The 22,119-nt window shown below is 47.2% G+C and overlaps 3 protein-coding genes and 2 non-coding genes across 5 annotated transcripts; 2 read left to right on the forward strand and 3 right to left on the reverse strand.

Moving 5' to 3' along the window:
• Positions 1-918: 918 nt before the first annotated feature.
• On the reverse strand, positions 919-3,365 carry LOC138195975 (odorant receptor 131-2-like). Its single transcript, XM_069145630.1, has 4 exons — positions 3,282-3,365; positions 3,023-3,184; positions 2,088-2,177; positions 919-1,959 (listed from the first exon to the last, which is right to left on the reverse strand). Exons 1-4 carry the CDS (start codon positions 3,363-3,365, stop codon positions 919-921), a joined length of 1,377 nt encoding a protein of 458 aa, XP_069001731.1.
• A 2,303-nt stretch (positions 3,366-5,668) lies between these two features.
• On the forward strand, positions 5,669-13,986 carry LOC138196029 (trafficking protein particle complex subunit 14-like). The gene is made up of 13 exons (XM_069145692.1): positions 5,669-5,916; positions 6,538-6,875; positions 9,615-9,710; positions 9,896-10,025; positions 10,354-10,440; positions 10,906-11,026; positions 11,988-12,135; positions 12,288-12,370; positions 12,535-12,686; positions 13,194-13,330; positions 13,416-13,494; positions 13,596-13,710; positions 13,825-13,986. The coding sequence occupies exons 1-13, from the start codon at positions 5,724-5,726 to the stop codon at positions 13,979-13,981; spliced, it is 1,836 nt and encodes a 611-aa protein (XP_069001793.1). The 5' UTR covers positions 5,669-5,723; the 3' UTR covers positions 13,982-13,986.
• A 1,370-nt stretch (positions 13,987-15,356) lies between these two features.
• On the reverse strand, positions 15,357-22,039 carry LOC138196031 (hydroperoxide isomerase ALOXE3). The gene is made up of 18 exons (XM_069145696.1): positions 21,978-22,039; positions 21,727-21,807; positions 20,993-21,115; positions 20,690-20,838; positions 19,597-19,780; positions 19,295-19,502; positions 19,075-19,156; positions 18,507-18,596; positions 18,301-18,416; positions 18,031-18,203; positions 17,806-17,949; positions 17,529-17,732; positions 17,193-17,279; positions 16,899-17,068; positions 16,708-16,826; positions 16,346-16,446; positions 16,008-16,178; positions 15,357-15,835 (listed from the first exon to the last, which is right to left on the reverse strand). Exons 5-18 carry the CDS (start codon positions 19,762-19,764, stop codon positions 15,656-15,658), a joined length of 2,013 nt encoding a protein of 670 aa, XP_069001797.1. The 5' UTR covers positions 19,765-19,780; positions 20,690-20,838; positions 20,993-21,115; positions 21,727-21,807; positions 21,978-22,039; the 3' UTR covers positions 15,357-15,655.
• On the forward strand, positions 21,068-21,140 carry trnav-uac (transfer RNA valine (anticodon UAC)). Its single transcript has one exon. It is a non-coding gene; the product is annotated as a tRNA-Val (tRNA).
• trnaa-cgc (transfer RNA alanine (anticodon CGC)) lies at positions 21,473-21,544 on the reverse strand. The gene has a single exon. It is a non-coding gene; the product is annotated as a tRNA-Ala (tRNA).
• Positions 22,040-22,119: the final 80 nt, after the last annotated feature.

The following is a 22,119-nucleotide window of genomic DNA, read 5'->3' on the forward strand; positions in this document are numbered from 1 at the left end:
ATGTTCATAATTAAAAGCACGTTTTACTACTTATACAGATATGTGTTTATACAAAATATGTAACTTATACATTTAATCTCACGTATTTTAAAACTTTCTGTTTAAGATGTCATGATGTATTTTAAATGTAAAGACTCTCTTCAGGACATTTTGTGTCGTAATATACAATATTTGTATATTTAGACTTTACGAATTTTCTAACCCTATGTTCTGAAATGTCTCTTTGATGAAAGTGCTCATGTCACCTGTATTCTGTAAGACTGTAAATTTATAAATCACAAGAATTTAATGTTTATGGCAAAATGAACACTTTTTACTGTTTGATATTTTTTCAAGCAATTATTCAAATGAGAAATGAGACAGAAAGAAACCGAAGTGGTGCAGCGTCTGAAAGTTGGCTGTGTACACATTTCTAGATTTCTGAATGACTGTGACCTAAAATTCAATTCAGTTTAATTCAATTTTATTTATATAGCGCCAAATCACAACACAGGTTATTTCATGGCACTTAACACATTAAAGTCTTTACAGCTGAACTTTACAACATTATACAGAGAAACCAACAATTCAACAATTCAACAATTCCCACAAAAAAAAAACAACCTCAGAAGAGTCCTAAAAGTAGAAAAAGAGAATCCGAACTATTTAATATAGAAACATAGAAAAACTCTGAGGAGTTCAGGATCTCTGTTTAAAGTTTAAAGGCACGTCTTCATGTGGTGACACAGAATCATTTCCTTCAGTTAGATGACAGCAGAGAAAAAAAACGCCCCAAAAATCATGTTCAGCAAAATAAAAACTGCGTGTTTGAATTTAAGTGTCACAGTTGCTCTGATGAAAACATCCCAGCATGCACTTCTGCACATCAACAAACTTCATCATCGCCGGTCACCTCGTTCATGGGTCTGGAGTCCCGTCCTACTCCAGCCGGGTCGAGGCGCCGTCGGAGGTCTTCGGCCGGCAGCGCAGATGGTCTGTGAGGACGGGCCGGACGTTCTGGTCTCTGATGCCGTAGATCAGCGCGCTCAGACATCTGGGCAGCAGGATGACCACGACGTAGAGGACGTTCTGGAAGCGCACGAACACGATGCGGGTCAGAGTTCTGTACAGAACCAGCATCAGCGGGGTGTAGATGGTGGAGGACAGGCTGAGGACCAGCTGCAGCAGGTGCAGCAGCAGAGTGTTACGAGCCTTTTGGGCCAAAGCTGCGTCCGCCGAGGCCGACCGGGCCGCGACCACGACGGCGACGTAGGAGGAGACGACCGCCGCCCCCGCCGAGACGAACACGAAGCCCGTGGAGGCTCCGTTGTACTGTTTGGACACGGAGCTGAGCTGCATCGCCGCGTCGGAGCAGAAGTCCTTCATCTGAAGACTCTCCAGACTCCGGAAGGGAAACCGCGACAGCAGCAGCGCTCGGACGACGGTGTCCAGACCGCTGAAGGTCCAGACGACGGCGACGGCCAGCGCCGTGGTCCGGCCGACGGCGAGGGCGGCGTGCCTCAGGGGGCGGCACACGGCCACGTAGCGCTCAACGGACATCAGCACCAGCGTGAGCGGGGAGATCACGGCGGTGAGGTTGGCGAGGAAGACGAGGACGCCGCACACGGGATACGTCAGCGTGAGTCGAAAGACGGCGAGCAGGTAGAGCAGCTGACTCTGGATCAGCTGCAGCGTGTCGGCCAGCAGCAGGTTGAACAGCAGCACGTAGCGGGACGTCTCCCGCAGCAACGCCTTACTCCTCAGGACGCCCAGCAGGGTGCCGTTGATCAGCAGGAACACGCAGCAGGGCGCCGTGGTAACCGCGGAGAACACCGCCCGCTCCAGAACACCCTGGTACTGTTCTGCTGCCGAGGCGTTGGACCGACCAGCCGACGACATGCTGGAGGAGCATCGGAGGACATTCAGCACTTCATCATCCTCATCATCCTCATCATCCTCATCATCCTCATCATCCTCCCTCTGCAGCAGGTGAGCAGCCGTTTCCAGGTGAGCCCGGCTGAACTGCAGTGTCGTCCTCCGCTCGGCAGGTTTATCAGGTCCGTGACACCGACACACGTCTGCGAGGTAAACAGCCAATCAGTGCGTACTTCCTGCTCCGTCATGTCCCAGGTCACGTGACGTCGTTTACGACGACCTTCACGAGGAAGAACGTGAACGCCTGTGATGTCACCACGGACCTGAAACCGGAGCACACATGGGTTTTTGTGGGGGTCATCGTGACCTCTGACCTTTGACCCCCAGAACCAAAGTCGTTCATCCTTGAGTCCAAGTAAATGTTTGCGGTACATTGGAAGAGCTTCCCTCGAAGCGGTTCTGAGATATCCTGTTCACAATGTGGTGGTAGGGTCACGGTGACCTTGGCCTTTGACCTCCAAAATCAAATCAGTTCATTCTTGGTGCCAAATTTGAAGAAATTCCTTTGAGGCATAACTAAGATATGACCTTCATGGGCATGGCTTGAATTGAGGTCAGCGTGACCTCTGACCTTTGACTCCCAAACTCTGTTTCATCCTTTGAACCAAGTGAACGTTTGTGCCAAGTTTGAGGAAACTTTCTGAAGGCGAAGACACGACGTTCATGAGGACGGGACGGACAACCTGAAGACGTCCTGCCTGCGGCTCTGACTATCACCTGGAAGAGTTTCTGTGATTCTGATGGCGACGACGGTTTGAACACAGAACTTCTGTTTACGTTGAACTCTTTTCTTCTGGTGAAACTTTGCTCCAGTTTGTTTCCTCAGAGGTTCACATCGTTTCCCTCCAGGAATATTCCTCATAACGACCTTCAGGAGTCTTTCATCATGTCAATATTTACTGAACACATTAATGAGTATCTGAATATTTAATGTGACTAAATGAGTTACCAGGAGACCGAGAGGGAACTTTGACTCTGAGGACATCAGATAACGAAGGAAACAAGTCCCTGAACACAACTGTGAAAGTTACTACTGACAACTTCAACTTTGTGGGAAGTAGCCTACGTGTGAGACGTTTAGGGGACATGTGTAAATTGTAGCGTCTACCGATAGCCTGCGAGTGAGACGTTTAGGGGACATGTGTAAATTGTAGCGTCTACCGATAGCCTGCGTGAGACGTTTAGGGGACATGTGTAAATTGTAGCGTCTACCGATAGCCTGCGTGAGACGTTTAGGGGACATGTGTAAATTGTAGCGTCTACCGATAGCCTGCGTGAGACGTTTAGGGGACATGTGTAAATTGTAGCGTCTACTGATAGCCTGTAAGTGAGACGTTTAGGGGACATGTGTAAATTGTAGCGTCTACCGATAGCCTGCGAGTGAGACGTTTAGGGGACATGTGTAAATTGTAGCGTCTACCGATAGCCTGCGTGAGACGTTTAGGGGACATGTGTAAATTGTAGCGTCTACTGATAGCCTGTAAGTGAGACGTTTAGGGGACATTTCACTGCTGTGCGTTGGTCAGTAAATTTTTCAAAAATCAGAAGATCAAAGTTTTTCTTCATTTACTTGTTTGTGTGTTAAACGTTGTCTCTACAGAGCGCCCCTAACCCCCCCTCCCCCCAGGAGGAACTAGACGTTAATTAAGTGACTATTTACTGAAAACATTAACAAACAACAATGGATTTTAATATTTAATGTGTCTAAATGAGTTATCAGGGGACTGAGTCAGACGAGGGAATCTCTCACGGACAGTGAAATAAATATTCTCATAACAACAACAACATTATTAGTAAAGTTTAGCAGAAGTTCAACTTTTACTGGTGACTTTGTTTTGTTTTGACATTTCAGAGGATTCAACAGGTGTTGCTGCAAAGAAGAAATAAATCCTAAAACACGGATGATCAGCAGCCAGAACTATGGAATCAACACAATCTCATCTTCACAACAAAACATTCACTCGGTACCAACGATGACGTGATCAGATTTTGGTGGCCAAAGGTCAAAGGTCACTGTGATCCCACATCTTTTTAATTGTAGTGACGGCGGTATCTCAGTAACTGGAGGAACCTTCCTCAAATTTGGCACAAATGTTCACTTGAACAAGGATGACCTGTGTAGATTCTGGTAATCAAAGGTCAAAGGTCACTATGACCTCACATCCATCCTCATCTGCCCATTTCTTTCTTATTAACAAACATTAAATTTGACTCAAAGCATGAAGTGATGAGACGTTGATGGTGAAAGGTTAAAGGTCAAAGCACACAACGTGTTCACACCCTTTTCTGTGAACGCATCACGTGTCTCAGGAATCTCTTCAAATGTGGAATAGTTAAACATGTTTTTAACTATTGATTGTGAACACGTGCAACTCCTCTGTAACCCGACATGGATAGACATATAAAACATAAATAGACATATATACAGCTAAGAAACAAACATATACACCTAAACAACAGTGCTGATGCGGTTGGTGTCGTGCAAAACGTCCAGTGATGTTGAAGATGTTTTGTGTTGAGCAGAGTGAAAAAAGTCTGTGAACATGTGTTTATTTCCTACAGACTCTTCACCACCACAACAATCCAGCGTCTTCACTTCCATCTGAGATAAAACCAACACTGAGAGGGCGTCAATAAGCTCTTCGTTAATCTGTTGGTCCGTCACAGAAAACTCAGTTGTCATGTACATTTTTCTTTAATGTGGATTTATTTCTGAGAAAAGCTTAAAGAAACAGCTGAGATGAGAAACCAGTTTTTTCTGGTGTTCATACGTTGCAGCTTTTTACTAAACTCCACCTGCTCCGCCTGCAGACTCACTTTAACTCATATTTATAATAAAACCCGGTTTCTAAAAGAGTTGTGACGCCGTGTAAAGTGTACATAAAAACAGAATGTGATGATTTGAAAATTATGTAAACTCATATTTAACTGAAAATGGATGAATAACAAATTAAAACTTCTTGTTTTACACTGAAACACTGAATAACCTTCTGATGTAGTCTACTGTCTATGTTTTGTTCTTGTTTCTGTTTTTATTAATATTTCACTGTAATCTGATTCTTTTATGTTTTACAGAACAAAACTCTGCTGTTTTAACATTGTCCGACATTTAATTTTTTATGTTTTTCTATATAATCATTTATAAAATAAACAAAAGAACAACATGAGCCTCGTCTGGCCGACACCCAACGAACCAGAACCAGCTCGTTGTGTCGGCCCTGATGTGACCTATGTGACCTTCACCACAACCAGAGGTGAGCCTGTTACTATGACAACACATTAAACTCGTGTTTATATTTTAACTGACTTTTGGCTCCGTGTGAATAATAATAATAATAATAATAATAATAATAATAATAATAATCTGTCTCTTTCTGATTAAACATCAATAATTTAGCAATAATAAATATTTAACAGAATCTGATATGACATGACATCTGACACTTTTTAGCCGTCAATAACAAAATAAAAGTTTCACATGTATCGTACTGTGTCTCTGATTTCCGTTCAATAAAACTTCCGGTCAGTGTTACACATCCAGGTGATGATATTAAATGAATTGAAAAATCTAAAATGATTATAAACTGTCTCTTAATCTGTATTATATCAGTCTGGGTGATAAAGATGGATAGCCAGCTGCATGTTGCAGTAAAACGGCCACTGTGGGGCGCTATCGTCGGATGTTGAGTTTATGACCCAGACAGCGTACCCGTTCTTATTTTGAAAGGGCGCTCAGGAAGTGTGTGTTCCGTTGTTTCAGCCTTTGTGGACTGCGGTGGTCCTGCTCTCAGCCTCCTCCGCCCGTCGCCATGGTGCAGATGATGGAGTCGCAGTGCGAGTACTTCATGTATTTCCCGGCGGTGCCCATCACGGATCTGTCCGACCCGGCCCGGTACCGCACGCTGCCCCGCCGGAGCCACCTCTACCTGGGCGAGACCGTCCGCTTCCTGCTGGTGCTGCGCTGCAGGGACGCCGGGACGACGCCGACCGAGCCCGGCCCCGGTAAGAGGGGAAGGGGGGGGGGGGGCATCCGGCCGGCTGAGGATGAGAGGAAGATTATATTTTTGTTTCAATAACATTAATGCAGACATTCAATCTGTTAACTGTTTTTATGAATGTGAGTCAGATATTTACAACATGGAGGAGAGGAAACAGCCTCAGACCAGAGTCCATAGAAAAATCATCCCATTTAACCTGAACACAGGACACAACACAAAACCACCATAAACAACAGGAAATACAAAATGTTTCTTTTCACTTCAAACGTGAGATGCAACAACACAATTTAAATATAAAACGTACGTGTTCACATATACAAATCTTTATATTTAACGTTAAAGCTCCAATTATTGAGTCATTCGTCCTTCAAGAGAAAATGAATCTGAAAATGTAAAAAAAAAAAAATCATAAAAATCATTCCTCCAACAAACTGCTAAATATTTCATAAATTTCATGCTCTCATATCACTGATTATGTTTTTCAAACATTATGGGATGCTAGTAGCTAACAAAGACAGTCATTAATCCCACAGTGGGGAAATTTACTCTTTAACTGGGGTCTACTCACACAGCGCCATCTTTCAAGTGTGTGTGTGTGTGTGTGTGTGTGATGTCCGACCTCCAGCAGGGGGCGCCGATGGCGTCGCAGCAGGTTTTGGGACTGAGTCGGCCAGTAGCCGCGCCTGGAGGGAGCTGGCCGGCTCTTTGTGCGCCGTGGCCAGTGTGAGTCCGGGAGAGAGCAGCCGTCACCGTGGCAACCACCACCACCACGACTACCAGAGCAGCGGCGACGAGGCCAATGAGGACGGAGAGGAGGACTACATCGCCGCGGCCGAGGCCGCCATCGCTGCGCTCGGCAGCCGGGTGGACTCACGCTGCCGCAGCTTCAGGGACTGTAAACCGCTGCTCATCCACAACTCATCCGGGACCGCTGCCAGGGAGTTCCGCAGGGCACCTGTCCAGGTACCGCATCCAACCATCTACACATCCAACCATCTATACATCCAACCACCTATACATCCAACCATCTACACATCCAACCATCTATACATCCAACCATCTATACATCCAACCATCTACACATCCAACCATCTATACATCCAACCATCTATACATCCAACCATCTATACATCTACACATCCAACCATCTATACATCCAACCATCTATACATCCAACCACCTATACATCCAACCATATACACATCCAACCATCTATACATCCAACCATATACACATCCAACCATCTATACATCCAACCATATACACATCCAACCATCTATACATCCAACCATCTACACATCCAACCATCTATACATCCAACCATCTATACATCCAACCACCTATACATCCAACCATTTATACATCCAACCATCTATACATCCAACCATCTACACATCCAACCATCTATACATCCAACCATCTATACATCCAACCATCTATACATCCAACCACCTATACATCCAACCATCTACACATCCAACCATCTATACATCCAACCATCTATACATCCAACCATCTACACATCCAACCATCTATACATCCAACCATCTATACATCCAACCATCTATACATCTACACATCCAACCATCTATACATCCAACCATCTATACATCCAACCACCTATACATCCAACCATATACACATCCAACCATCTATACATCCAACCATATACACATCCAACCATCTATACATCCAACCATATACACATCCAACCATCTATACATCCAACCATTTATACATCCAACCATCTATACATCCAACCATCTACACATCCAACCATCTATACATCCAACCATTTATACATCCAACCATCTATACATCCAACCATCTACACATCCAACCATCTATACATCCAACCATCTACACATCCAACCATCTATACATCCAACCATCTATACATCCAACCATCTATACATCCAACCACCTATACATCCAACCATCTACACATCCAACCATCTATACATCCAACCATCTATACATCCAACCATCTACACATCCAACCATCTATACATCCAACCATCTATACATCCAACCATCTATACATCTACACATCCAACCATCTATACATCCAACCATCTATACATCCAACCACCTATACATCCAACCATATACACATCCAACCATCTATACATCCAACCATATACACATCCAACCATCTATACATCCAACCATATACACATCCAACCATCTATACATCCAACCATCTACACATCCAACCATCTATACATCCAACCATCTATACATCCAACCACCTATACATCCAACCATTTATACATCCAACCATCTATACATCCAACCATCTACACATCCAACCATCTATACATCCAACCATCTATACATCCAACCATCTATACATCCAACCACCTATACATCCAACCATCTACACATCCAACCATCTATACATCCAACCATCTATACATCCAACCATCTACACATCCAACCATCTATACATCCAACCATCTATACATCCAACCATCTATACATCTACACATCCAACCATCTATACATCCAACCATCTATACATCCAACCACCTATACATCCAACCATATACACATCCAACCATCTATACATCCAACCATATACACATCCAACCATCTATACATCCAACCATATACACATCCAACCATCTATACATCCAACCATTTATACATCCAACCATCTATACATCCAACCATCTACACATCCAACCATCTATACATCCAACCATCTATACATCCAACCATCTATACATCCAACCATCTACACATCCAACCACCTATACATCCAACCATCTATACATCCAACCATCTATACATCCAACCATTTATACATCAACCATCTATACATCCAACCATCTATACATCCAACCATCTATACATCCAACCATATACACATCCAACCATCTATACATCCAACCATCTATACATCCAACCATCTACACATCCAACCATCTATACATCCAACCATCTATACATCCAACCATCTATACATCTACACATCCAACCATCTATACATCCAACCATCTATACATCCAACCACCTATACATCCAACCATATACACATCCAACCATCTATACATCCAACCATATACACATCCAACCAGCTATACATCCAACCATATACACATCCAACCATCTATACATCCAACCATTTATACATCCAACCATCTATACATCCAACCATCTACACATCCAACCATCTATACATCCAACCATCTATACATCCAACCATCTATACATCCAACCATCTACACATCCAACCACCTATACATCCAACCATCTATACATCCAACCATCTATACATCCAACCATTTATACATCAACCATCTATACATCCAACCATCTATACATCCAACCATCTATACATCCAACCATCTATACATCCAACCACCTATACATCCAACCATCTACACATCCAACCATCTACACATCCAACCATCTATACATCCAACCATCTATACATCTACACATCCAACCATCTACACATCCAACCATCTATACATCCAACCATCTATACATCTACACATCCAACCATCTACACATCCAACCATCTATACATCTACACATCCAACCATCTACACATCCAACCACCTATACATCCAACCACCTATACATCCATACATCCATACATTGTGCACTCATGTCGTCATGTCTCTGAGCTGCATGAATCCTGAAGTTGTGAGTTCATGATGTCTGATCAGTGGGTTATTTTCTCTGGATCAGTCTCCTCTGGACGAGCCGGTGGTTCTGACCGATGAAGTCATCTTCCCGCTCACCGTCTCTCTGGACAAACTTCCTGTCAGCACCCTAAAAGTCAAGGTGAGGACGAACACCTGCCGTGCGCCTCATGGTGGACGCTCTGTGTCGGTTTGGTTCTGTTTGTCCACCAGACGTCAGTACATTTGGTAAAGTTGTTAGCAAACTCAGGTGCGACCCGGTAAACTGGGCTCGGATCCATTGTGATACCAGACACCGGTCGGTGTTCTGGTTCTGTGTGTGTCCAGGTGATGGTGACGGTGTGGAAGAGGGAGGCGGAGAAGGTGGAGGTGCAGGAACTTGGCTACCTGAGCGTCCTGCAGCAACGAGAGCCGACACACACCTTCAGACACGACCTGAACACCTTCAAGGCTCAAGGTACACACACCTGCTCTTCTGTACCTGAAGGTGTCAAAGTGGGATTTGTAGTGCCGGTTGTAGACACCAGGGGCAGTGTTGCTCCGCCCGGCACCTTTATAGGAACATAGGGACGTCTTAATCGACAGAAACACGTCTTCAAGCAGCATAAATAGAAGCAGCAGATTAGTAGTTAGTTAGCAGATAGTTTTTGGTTTTAAAGATGTCACCTTGTGTTTTTTCAGTTTTTTGACTTTTCATCGACTAAGCGATGAATTTATCTTTTTAAAAACAACGTGGTAAATTGAATGAACTGAGCTCAGTGTGTATTTTAACAAACCGTCCACAGTGAGCACGACGCTCACCGTCCTGCCGCCGCCGACCGTTCGCTGCAAGCAGATGACCGTTTCTGGGAGGCACCTCGCCGTCCTGAAAGGTAACGCATCAGTCCTCATCAATCAAGGTTATTATGGGATTGACAATTTTTTTTAATAAAAAATAAATAAAAGCCACGGGATGCGGACGAGATATCACATGGTTGCCACAAGAACTGTGATTGGCTGCTTCTCTTGGAGCAGTATGGAGGATTTAGTGGCATCTAGTGGTGACGTTACAGATTGCAACCAACTGAACACCCCTTCCCTCACCCTCCCCTTCCAGCATAGACTGTATGTAAAGATTTTGTAGCATGAAAATGAGGCCATTGCAGAAGTGTAATACCACTGCGGGCCAGTAGGGGCTGTCTCCAGTACACTCCCATTGAAATTCAAATGTTTACCACAAGTCATCATGATGTCATTAGATGAATATAAATAAATAAATAAAAGGCAGTCCCTAGTGGCCCTCAGTGGTATTGCACTTTATGGCACTTCTTGAACACATCCGTCTCTTCTCCTCTCAGTGCTGAACGAGTCCTCTCAGGAGGAGGTGAGCATTCGGGATGTTCGGATTTTACCGAACCTCAACGCCTCGTACCTTCCCATGATGCCTGATGGCTCCGTGCTGCTGGTGGACAACGTGTGGTACGTACACTTTCACCTTTAGTCTATATTTCAGGACGTTACTGGGTTGAGTGTGTGTATTACCACTGAGGACCACTAGGGGCTGTCTCCATAGACTCCATCTGTAGTACCACTGAAGACCACTGGGGGCTGTCTCCATAGACTCCATCTGTAGTACCACTGAGGACCACTGGGGGCTGTCTCCATAGACTCCATCTGTAGTACCACCGAGGACCACTAGGGGCTGTCTCCATAGACTCCATCTGTAGTACCCCTGAGGACCACTGGGGGCTGTCTCCATAGACTCCATCTGTAGTACCACTGAGGACCACTGGGGGCTGTCTCCATAGACTCCATCTGTAGTACCACTGAGGACCACTGGGGGCTGTCTCCATAGACTCCATCTGTAGTACCCCTGAGGACCACTGGGGGCTGTCTCCATAGACTCCATCTGTAGTACCACTGAGGACCACTGGGGGCTGTCTCCATAGACTCCATCTGTAGTACCACCGAGGACCACTAGGGGCTGTCTCCATAGACTCCATCTGTAGTACCCCTGAGGACCACTAGGGGCTGTCTCCATAGACTCCATCTGTAGTACCACTGAGGACCACTAGGGGCTGTCTCCATAGACTCCATCTGTAGTACCGCTGAAGACCACTAGGGAATGTCATCATTCATTACATATTAGGACTCGAACAGGGATATGTTTGGGGGCGGGGCTGGTTTGATTGACAGGCCTGGGGAGAAGAACTGATTTCTTTTCTGATTTGTGAACCTAAATTCAAACTGTCTCGTGTTTTCACGACAAAAAAAAAAAAGGAGTTTCGGAACATGTTCCTGTCAGGAACTATGAAATAGTAGCACTTGAAACAGGAACTGTGATGATGTCATCAGTAGGCGGTTCCTCTAGGAGCGGGGGGGGCGTGTCGGGGAACCTCCTGTGATGTCACTGTGAGTTTGATCTTCTTCCTCTCGGCAGCCACCAGTCCGGTGAGGTCGGCATGGCGTCGTTCTGCCGGGTGGACAGCCTGGCCGGACGCCTTCCCAGCATGCTCAGTGCTTTAGAGGAGCACGACTTCCTGTTCCAGCTGCACCTCAACGACATGCCGCAGGACGACTCTAACGAGGTTCGGGCCTGATTGTCTGTTGTTAACGAGATCGTTCAGGTCGCAAATATGCTTAACCATTATATTTACATAATGATGATAATAATGTCAGTGTGTGTGTGTGTGTGTGTGTGTGTGTGTGTGTGTGTGTGTGTGGTGGGGGGGGTCTTCAGGGGCTGGAGGTTCCTCTGGTCGCCGTGCTTCAGTGGTCGACTCCCAAGATGCCGTTCACCAACTGCATCTACACCCACTACAGGTGACGCCTCAAACACAAACATGTTGCAGCTGCTTTAACTCCTGTGAGCTGGTTCGGTCCAGTGGTTCCAAAGATAGGGCTCGGGGCCCTCCGCAGGGCCACCAGGTAATCTGACAGGACCGAGGAGAGTCGGGTCTCCTTCATCTCCGTCTCCCTCCTCTCAGGTTGCCGAGCATCCGTCTGGACCAGCCGCGCTTCGTGATGACGGCAAGCTGTCCGAGCGCCGTCCGCGTCAAGGAGCGCTTCAAGGTCAAATACGTGCTGCTCAACAACCTTCAGGACTTCCTGGCCGTGCGGCTCGTCTGGACTCCGGACGGTCAGTGTGTGTCTGAGCTCCTCCGGCTGGCTGCTTCACACTCAGCTGGAGGATTCTGGGAGATAAAACCTGCAGCAGCTTGTTGTTGTGCCACTTTTTATACCTTCAACAAGTTTGGTTATAATTCGGAGAGTTTCAGAACAAAACATGTTGTTATTGCTTTAAAACCTTTAGAGTCATAATTCAGTCAGATCTGAACTCAGACATATTTAAGGATGGTTTAGGCTGTTGTAGGCTGGTTTAGGTTGGTTTAGACTGGTTTAGGCCGGTTTAGACTGGTTTAGGTCGGTTTAGGCTGGTTTAGGTCAGTTTGGGCTGGTTAAGCCTGGTTTAGACTGGTTTAAACTGGTTTAGGCTGGTTAAGCCTGGTTTAGACTGGTTTAGGCCATTTTGGAACAAAACAGATGATCAGACATGTCATTAAGACATTTAAATCACATTTAAATCACTAAAAGTTGTACACCTCTGTGTAAACGTGTGTGTGTGTGTGTGTGTGTGTGTGTGTAGGTCGTGGGCAGAGTGAGGATGCAGCTCTGTCAGCGGTGGTCTGTCACACTCCTCTCAGTAACCTCGGTCAGTGTCGTAAAGGCAGCACTCTGTCCTTCAGCGTCGCCTTCCAGATCCTCAAACCAGGACTGTACGAGGTACGTCTGACCTCAGCACCTCCTCATGTGCTGACTCATGTCTTCACCTCCTCACTGCTCCTCACTGCTCCTCATGTCTCTGCAGCTGAGTCAGCACATGAAGTTGAAGCTGCAGTTCACAGCGTCGGTGTCGAACCCTCCGCCCGACGCTCGTCCGCTGTCACGTAAGAACGACCGCTCTCCTTTATTCCACATCACAAACAATACAAAAAAAACCAATCAACACAACACTAGAATATAAACCTGTAGATGTGTGTCGTCTTAGGTAAGAACAGCCCGTCCAGCCCGGCGGTTCGGGACCTTCTGGACCGGCACCAGGCCAGTCTGGGTCGGTCTCAGTCCTTCTCCCACCAGCAGCCGTCCCGCTCGCACATCATGAGGTAAACATTCAGATTCAGAGGAGAGTCATCACGTCATCACCCATCTCATCTGGGTGTGTGTGTGTGTGTGTGTGTGTGTGTGTGTGTGTGTGTGTGTGTGTGTGTGTGGGTCAGGACGGGCAGCGCCATGGAGCGGCGGGCCATCACGCCTCCCGTCGGCTCCCCGGTCGGTCGGCCGCTCTACCTGCCGCCGCAGGACAAGTCGCTGCTGTCGCTGGACAAGATCGCCAAGAGGGAGTGCAAGGTGCTGGTGGTGGACCCGGTCAGCTAGGGAGGAGGGGGAGGGGGAGGAGGAGGGAGCAGGAGGGAGGAAGGGGAGGAAGGGGAGGAAGGGGAGGAGGAGGGAGCAGGAGGGAGGAAGGGGAGGAAGGGGAGGAGGAGGGAGCAGGAGGGAGGAAGGGGAGGAAGGGGAGGAGGAGGGAGCAGGAGGGAGGAAGGGGAGGAGGTGGGAGTAAGGGGAGTAAGGGGGGAGGAAGGGGAGGAGGAGGAAGAAGGAGGAGGGAGGAAGGGGAGGAGGGGGAGGAGGAGGAGGAGACACTTAAAATGACAGGAACAGGAAGAAATGAGACGTTAAAGCAGAAAGATTTGAAGGTTTCGATGAAGTTGAGGAACCAGATGTTTCAGTGTTTGTGAGATTAAAGAACTTTCAGCAGTTTGATCTTCTGAAACCTGTCGGATGTGAATCTGTCAATCAGGATGTTTACAACATTCATCAGGAAGAAGTCGTCGGCTCTTTATCGGACGTCAGGCTGAAGTTTCATTTTCAGTTAAATGAAGATTTACTGAACGAAGTCTAATCATTTTTATATGAAGTTAATGATCAGGAGAGTTTCCAGGAAACAAGCAGAGAAGCTCGTGACCTGTAAAATAAAGTGTTTCCTCATAAACTCTTTATGACTTTAATATTTGTATTTAAAGCTGAGCGACGTCGCTGGAAACAGTCGGACAGAAAGTTTGTATTTTATTTCAGTGTTATTTTCACCGTCAGTATGAAAACGTGATGAGAAGACGTGAGTTCTGATGCAACCTCGGCGTCGTGACGTCGGAGCGCTTCGGTTCCACACGTTCCTTCTTTGGAAGTTCAAGTTTGTCCGTTGGTGTTTGAGTTTCCTGGAAACTCGAAGCTTCACTTTTCAAATGTTCAACGTGTCCTTCTGCTGGAAAACACTCATTCTATTCTCTTTCATTATTTATTGTCATTATAAACCTGAAAAACAAACAAAACGTGTCCTTGTTTATTTGAAGTCATTTTTTAATATTTGAATGCGTCATAAAATAAAACATGAATTTCACATCGGAGGCAGCTAACTGCTGCGCTGCTGAACCAAGCTAGTTAGCTTAGCGTTCAGCAGTTTTAGCCGCTAATTTAAAAAAATATTCTCTCATGATTAAATTTAGTTGCTGTATTATATATCTGATCTAAAATCTCATCTTCTAACATGTTGGGATATTTAAAAAAAAAAATACAAGTAAGGAGAAAAAAAGGTGAATTAGCTTTAGCTCACGATCTCAGCAGCTAGCTGTAGCTGACGTCAAGTCACTGCTGATTATTATTATTGTTGTTATTATTATTGTTTTGTTGTCATAATTCTTGCATCCGTTGGACCTTCACATGTTGAACAAAGAACCCCACAAAACATGAAACATTCTGCATGTACAGATTATTTATTATTAAAGTGATTCCAGATGAAACAGTTCAACATTTCAGTTGTTCAGCCGAGTTTGTTTTTACTGTTGAAATGAAGCAGAAATTAAAGTCCAGTTTAAATCTGATGAAGAGTTTCTGTATGTTTATAGAATTTACTGTATTTAATAGTTTAAAGCGTTTAATTCAATTAAATCTTATTGAAGAGTTAATCATCAAAAGTTGCTTGTTGCAGCCCCCCACTGGATTTATTAATAATAATAATGATGATAATAATGATCCCTGCGGTCTGATGTGGATTTAAATGGCGACGCTGTTCTCGATGCGTCCGGGGAACAGGTATGGATACGGCAGCTCCAGTTGGCTGTTGCGCTCTGTGATGTCATCAGAAATGGCCTTGAGCTGAGCCTGCACCTCCTCCACCAGCCTGCGGTGGGGGTCGTCTTGGAAGACGGCCTCCTTGTATTGACAGAGAGGAACCTGCAGGGGGAGACAGACAAAAACAACAAACATTTACAATAAAAAAGCTCAAAAATGAACATACATAAACATTTGACAAAGAATTGTGAATCCCACAAAGAAGCTCTGATCCTGAATGTTTGATTGGTTCTCCCTGTGGAGCAGGAGGACGGAGTGGGCGGAGTTATCTCACAAAGTTGACGCTGGGCTGTGACAGCACGGTCAGCGCCATCAGGACGCGACAGGTGGAGTTCACGTCCGGCAGGTAGGACATGATGTCGTCCTGCGTCACGGCGCCTTTCACCTGCGGCGGCGGACGCGCCATCGAGGCGGGACAGTTCGGCATCCAGAGAGCGAAGTCCAGCTGGAGACACGAGGGAAACATCTTAAAGGGACACGCTAAAAATACGCCAGACCAGATACAGCAGGGAGAGGAGGACAACGAGGGACAGGTGAAACTAATAAGGGGGCGGGGCCAACAATCACAGACGGCAGGAAGTGAAACTAGAATAAAATGCTTGTGTGACGAACTTGTGAGAAGTTGACGGCGGCGTGCAGAGCTGAGCAGGAGAAGACGACCATGGTGACGAACTTGGACAGTTCAGCTTTGGTGTAGAAGACCGTCGGGAAACCTGGACAGGTGAGACGTTAGAGGACAGGTGAGACGACGGAGACGTTAGAGGACAGGTGACCTGTAGGGTTTCTTTGCCCTGAGCTCAGCTTCACAGGCTGCGTTAACGTTTTAACGTGTCTCATCACACCTGATGGGCTCCTGTAGTTCTGCTGACGTGAACCTGTCAGTCTGAGTTCAGGACAAAGAGATTCCAGATCTACAGGATGTGTAGCTCAGCTCCGTCCATCTCAGTAACAAACAAACCAACCAACCAACCAACCACCTGAGTGGGGTGTGAAGCCGTGTGTGTTGATGTCACTGATCCACGACTGGAGCTCCGAGTCCTGCTGGACGTCCTCGTCTCCGCTGTAATACACATCCAGCCAGCTGAGGACGAACCTGCACACACACACACACACACTAAACTCTCTCTCTCAGGACGTCCCACCTGGCCGAGGTGCGTTTGTTTACCCATGCAGAACCTCCCAGACTCTCAGGGCGTCCTGTCCGTAGTAGCTCTGCGGCAGGTTGTCCAAGCCGCGGTCCATCAGGTCGTCGGGGACGCACAGGGACCGGTACCGGATCCTGGCCGAGGCCCGGGAGAGGAGGACAGATAACGTGTTCAGACCAGAACCGACCGCCTGGAGGGGACGAGACCCAACACATTACCGTGGTGATGGGGAACACGTCCCCACTGGCCCCGCCCCCACCAACCCCGCTGGCCCCGCCCCCACCGGCTGCACTGATCCCACCTTAAAGTTTTACCTGATCGAAGACTCCGCCAACCGCCAGCAGCGATGCTCGGGCCTGCAGGTTGATCTGCAGAGACGTCCGGACGTGAGGCATCAGCAGCTGTCACGGAAACAACCAATCAGAGAGCAGAGAAGACCCAATAATAACAAACTGTGACAAAACATCAAGAAACTATTTGTTTGTTTGTTTGTGAACCACTTCAACTGATCTGACCACACAATGAGTTCAAATGTCTGAAAATGTTCACCAGAACCAGACGTTAACAGAAACAACAAGACAGACGACGGTCGTCATGGAGACGGCTCCACGCAACAACACTGCTCAGGTGAGTCGATGTTGTTGACGTACCTGGTGCAGGGGGTGGAGATCCGGCAGGTGGCGCAGCGTGGCCACACAGAGCAGCTCCCCCATGATGTGGGTCCTCAGGTAGTGGGACACCAGCTGGTGGAACTGGAAGTCGGCACAGCGGACCCAGATCTTAGCCAGCAGCCAATCATAGCTGGGGTCAGAGGGCAGGAAGACCGGGTTCTGAGGGCTCGGCATCTGCTGCAGCTGCAGGCGGGAAAACCATTGACTCACTAACTCCTGAGAGTTTCAGAATAAAAGCTGGTTTCTGGCAACTCGCCTGGATGGCGACGGGGACCAGCTGACCCTGCTGGTTCAGGTGCAGCAGGCACAGCGGCGCCGACAGGTACGTCTGCTTCCTGTTGATCACGTTGCCCGGGAGACCGTCCAGAACATCGTAGTCCAACAGGTAGATGGTTCCTTTCTGTGACATCACAGATCATCAACATCCTGTCACACACAACAGCTAGAGGAAGAACACACACACACACACACACACACACACCTGAAGCTCCTGCTCGAGGGAGGAGTCTCCAGGCAGGAAGGGGCGGAGCATGTCGGAGGTGACGGACAGGTTGGCCGGGAGGAGGCGGGTCTGACGCAGCAGCAGAGGGTTACTGCCGTTCAGACACTGGTAACCAAAATACCAGTCGTCTGTCCAGTGAGCCTGGACGAACCCTGAGGACAGACGGACAGAGACAGAGAGACAGACAGACAGTGTTGAGGGTGGAGTTGTGTTTGTTGTTGTTGTTGTGGGTGGAGTTGTGTTTCTTACGGGCGATGGCGTTCTGGTGTCCGATGTGGGCGAACAGCGTCTCCAGCTCTGAGAAGTCGCTCCAGGGTTCGGCCCGGCTGATGAACCCTCTCAGGTGGTGCAGGTTGGAGGCGGGGCTACGGGCGAGAGGCGAACACAGCTCAGACTCCGTCACGCCCCTCGGTCTGACTCACCTGACCATCCGTACGTTGTGGGCGGGGCCTCACGTCTTGTGAAAGTAACTGAGGTTCGGCCCGAGGTCAGACAGACTGTCGAGGTCGACGCAGTAAGGAGCGCCAGTGATGAACGGACGCCACCTGGAGAGGAAGAGGAGGGAGGAGTCTGATGAAGAGGAGGGAGGAGTCTGATGAAGAGGAGGGAGGGGCGTGAGGGAAGGGGAGTGATGAAGAGGAGAGAGGAGCGACACGAACAGGAGGGGGGGCGTGTGATGAAGAGGAGGGAGGAGCATGAGGGAAGGGGAGTGATGAAGAGGAGGGAGTCTGATGAAGAGGAGGGCGTCTGATGAAGAGGAGGGAGGAGTCTGATGAAGAGGAGGGAGGGGCGTGAGGGAGGGGAGTGATGAAGAGGAGGGAGGCCTGTGATGAAGAGGAGGGAGGGGCGTGATGAAGAGGAAGGAGGAGTGACACGAACAGGAGGGGGGAGTCTGATGAAGAGGAGGGAGGCCTGTGATGAAGAGGAGGGAGGGGCGTGAGGGAGGGGCGTGATGAAGAGGAGGGAGGGGCATGATGAAGAGGAGGGAGGCCTGTGATGAAGAGGAGGGAGGCGTGTTTTCACCTGATGAGCTCCTGCTGTCCTTGTACCTGTCGGAGTCGCTGCTGCTTCAGCTTCTCCTCCGTCTCATCCTTCAACAAACAAACTGAGAACCAATCAGAAGAAGAACCGTTGTCACGGCAACCAGAAACTATTCGAACAGAGCGAAGACAACAGATGAAGTTCAACGTTTAAATTAAAGATGGCGAACGGATCAGAACCATCAACGTGTCCGTTATCTCACACTTGGCGCTCCGCAGCTCCACGTCGCCCTCTACTGGCCGCAGCCACCGCTCGCACAGGAACACCTGGACCGGCCCGTCCACCTGCCGCACCGCCACCCGGCTGCAGTGCCAGTCCAGGTCGGGGAATCCGGTCCGAACCTCCAGCCGGAGCCGGACCAGAACCAGCCGACCCAGAGGACCGCTGGCCCAGACCCGGGCCTGACACGTCTGCGAGGACAGGAAGAAGAGATTTTCAAAGTAAAAGTGGAAGGGTAAACTACGCGTACGAAGACTAACTGTTCGGAAACACGATGTCACTCACCGACCCCGGCAGGAGGCGACGGTCGCCCTCGTTCATGCTGATGGGCGGAGTCTCGCTCTCAGAGCCAATCAGGGTGAGCCACAGGCGGCTGAAGGTTCCGCAGGTGGAACCAGGTGAGGTGTGAATGGTCACTTCGAACTCCTGACAGGAAGTCGTTGTGTTGGACATGATGGTGACGGAACTGCTGAGGATGTGGAGACGGATCAGGACGGCGCCACCTGGTGGGCTGCAGGTTTGTGAGCTGATGTATTGGAGCAGCCCCTGGTGGCCCTCAGTGGTATTGCAGTTTATTGCACTATTGTGTAAGCTTCACTTGACAGAACTGGAAGCGTCTCCAGCGTTTCTGATTCTAGACTCAACTTATTACAAACACAGAAATCCTCCGACTTCCTGTTGAGGCTGAACTCTGTTCTTCGTCTGCAGCCGACTGATCGCAGCTCATTTGTTTGTACTCGCTGATATTTGACTTGTAAATGAAGGACAGTTAGCTCTCCCACTTACAGAGAAACATCAAACAAAGAGACTTTCACATTAAAGGTCACTTCCTGCTGTTTGAACCAGCTAAAGACAGAAAAGCATCAGCAAATTCAAATTATGAATAATAAAATCAAGTTCGTAGTGAAGCAGATTTTTGGTGGAAAGAACTTTTTTAAGTATCAGAAAAATCATCTTAAATTAAAGATGAATTCTTATTTTTTTTTTTGTATTTATTCGGGTTGTTTGGTTCCTGGAAAGATTTTTGTTCGTCACACTGACCTGCCGTTGGTGTACCGTTTTGGTCCAAAACAGACGAAATAAAGTGAACCAGGCTGCATCTACATCTACAATCAGTGAATCCTGTTTAGTTTGGTGTTGATGAAACCACACAGGGTTTTGGAGGTTTTGATGATGTCAGCACAACTTCACATTCAGTCAGTTCAACAGAAAATAAACAAGGTGAGTTTTTAAAGTTGCTGTTTTACAGTTAATAAATATTAGTTAATAAAAAAAAGTAAAATATGCAGCAAAAGTTCATGAAGTGTTTGTTAAATGAATTCAAATGAACGGAGAACATATTTCATCCTGTCAGCAGGAGGCCGACAGGTAAACTCACCTGGAAAGCGACGCCTGTCTCCTCTGAGGGCTGATGAGATGTTTGGCAGCTGCAGGTAAATTTTATGGCTCTTTGTTAAAGGCTCCGCCCACAACCACACCTCCACATACCTGAACACGTCAGCTCAGGTTACACACTCTGTCTGGCAGCTATAAAACACAAAATAATGTAATTAATAGTGACATTTCATTCATTCGTTTGTACTTTATTTCTGTATTATTTCAGCTTTTTATATTCTTCCACCTGTATTTATTCAAATATTCATTCGTGCAGTAGTTTTTCACCCTTCAGTCATATCCTCACCTTTATACATTGAATATTACATCTCTACTCGTGTGTCCCTTCTTAAGCTCCATGTTCTCCGTTGGGGCAGCAGGTGGTTCCATAGTGTAGCGGTTATCACGTCTGCTTTACACGCAGAAGGTCCTGGGTTCGAGCCCCAGTGGAACCATGAGTTTTTTGTTTAACGGCAGAAAACAAGTACTGTAAATAAAAACGCTGACATTTAAACGTAAAACAATATGAAGTAATCCAATATTTTGTCCCTAACATATAGAATGTCTTTAGACATTTGGTTTCACACAAAGAAGGAAGAGAAAAGGAAAATAATCAACAGAATTATGATTTTGACTGCGACACCGGATAACTTTCAAAATAAAAGCGGAGGAGGTTAGATTATATTTCGGCTGCTATATTAGTAAAGGGAAGCAGCGCCTCCTCGTGCCTGTTGTTATTACCTGGTCAGTTGCTCAGTGTCGCATGAGGCATCAGAAAACAAAAGACTGGAGATGCCGGGGATTGAACCCGGGACCTCATACATGCGAAGCATGCGCTCTACCACTGAGCTACATCCCCACACAATGCAGCTAAGGTTCGGGGAACCTGAATATATCCGTAAAGTAGCCCCCGGAAGTCGATATATAACTGCGTTCAGCGTCAGAGAGCAACAGAGCAGAGAGACGTAATGGGAGGGAAAATAAAACCAATACGCTTTACCGTGGATTGTACGTGGAGGATTGAGCATTAACGGGATTTACCGTCATTTCTCGGACTATCTCGTGTGATGTGTCGTGCTTCTCCTGCAGTACCGAGTGGCACCACACGGTGGCGCCTCCTCACTGCAATGAAAGTAGGTCTTTGATGTTGCCGCTCCGACAAAGAGACATTGTCGGGGGAGTCGGTGTCCGCCGTATGTGACTAACATGTCGTAGAAGAAGTAAAGAACCAGAGGGGAGAATATCTCGGTGTCTGTTGCTTCTTCAACCGCCGGCTGCGGAGTTCAAGTCACCTTTAAAACTCCGGGACTGTCCTCCATCACGGAGCCTGTGTGTAAGTACGACCTCCTCCAACATGAACGGCAGCCGAAACCGAAAGTGGTTGATGGTCGCTGGAAGAACGGTAACACCGGAACACGAGCACCGAAGCGAACC

Source organism: Embiotoca jacksoni, unplaced genomic scaffold (assembly GCF_022577435.1).
Source record: "Embiotoca jacksoni isolate LCO1_2020_lvr unplaced genomic scaffold, fEmbJac1.0.p SCAF_13, whole genome shotgun sequence".
Classification (NCBI taxonomy): domain Eukaryota; kingdom Metazoa; phylum Chordata; class Actinopteri; family Embiotocidae; genus Embiotoca; species Embiotoca jacksoni.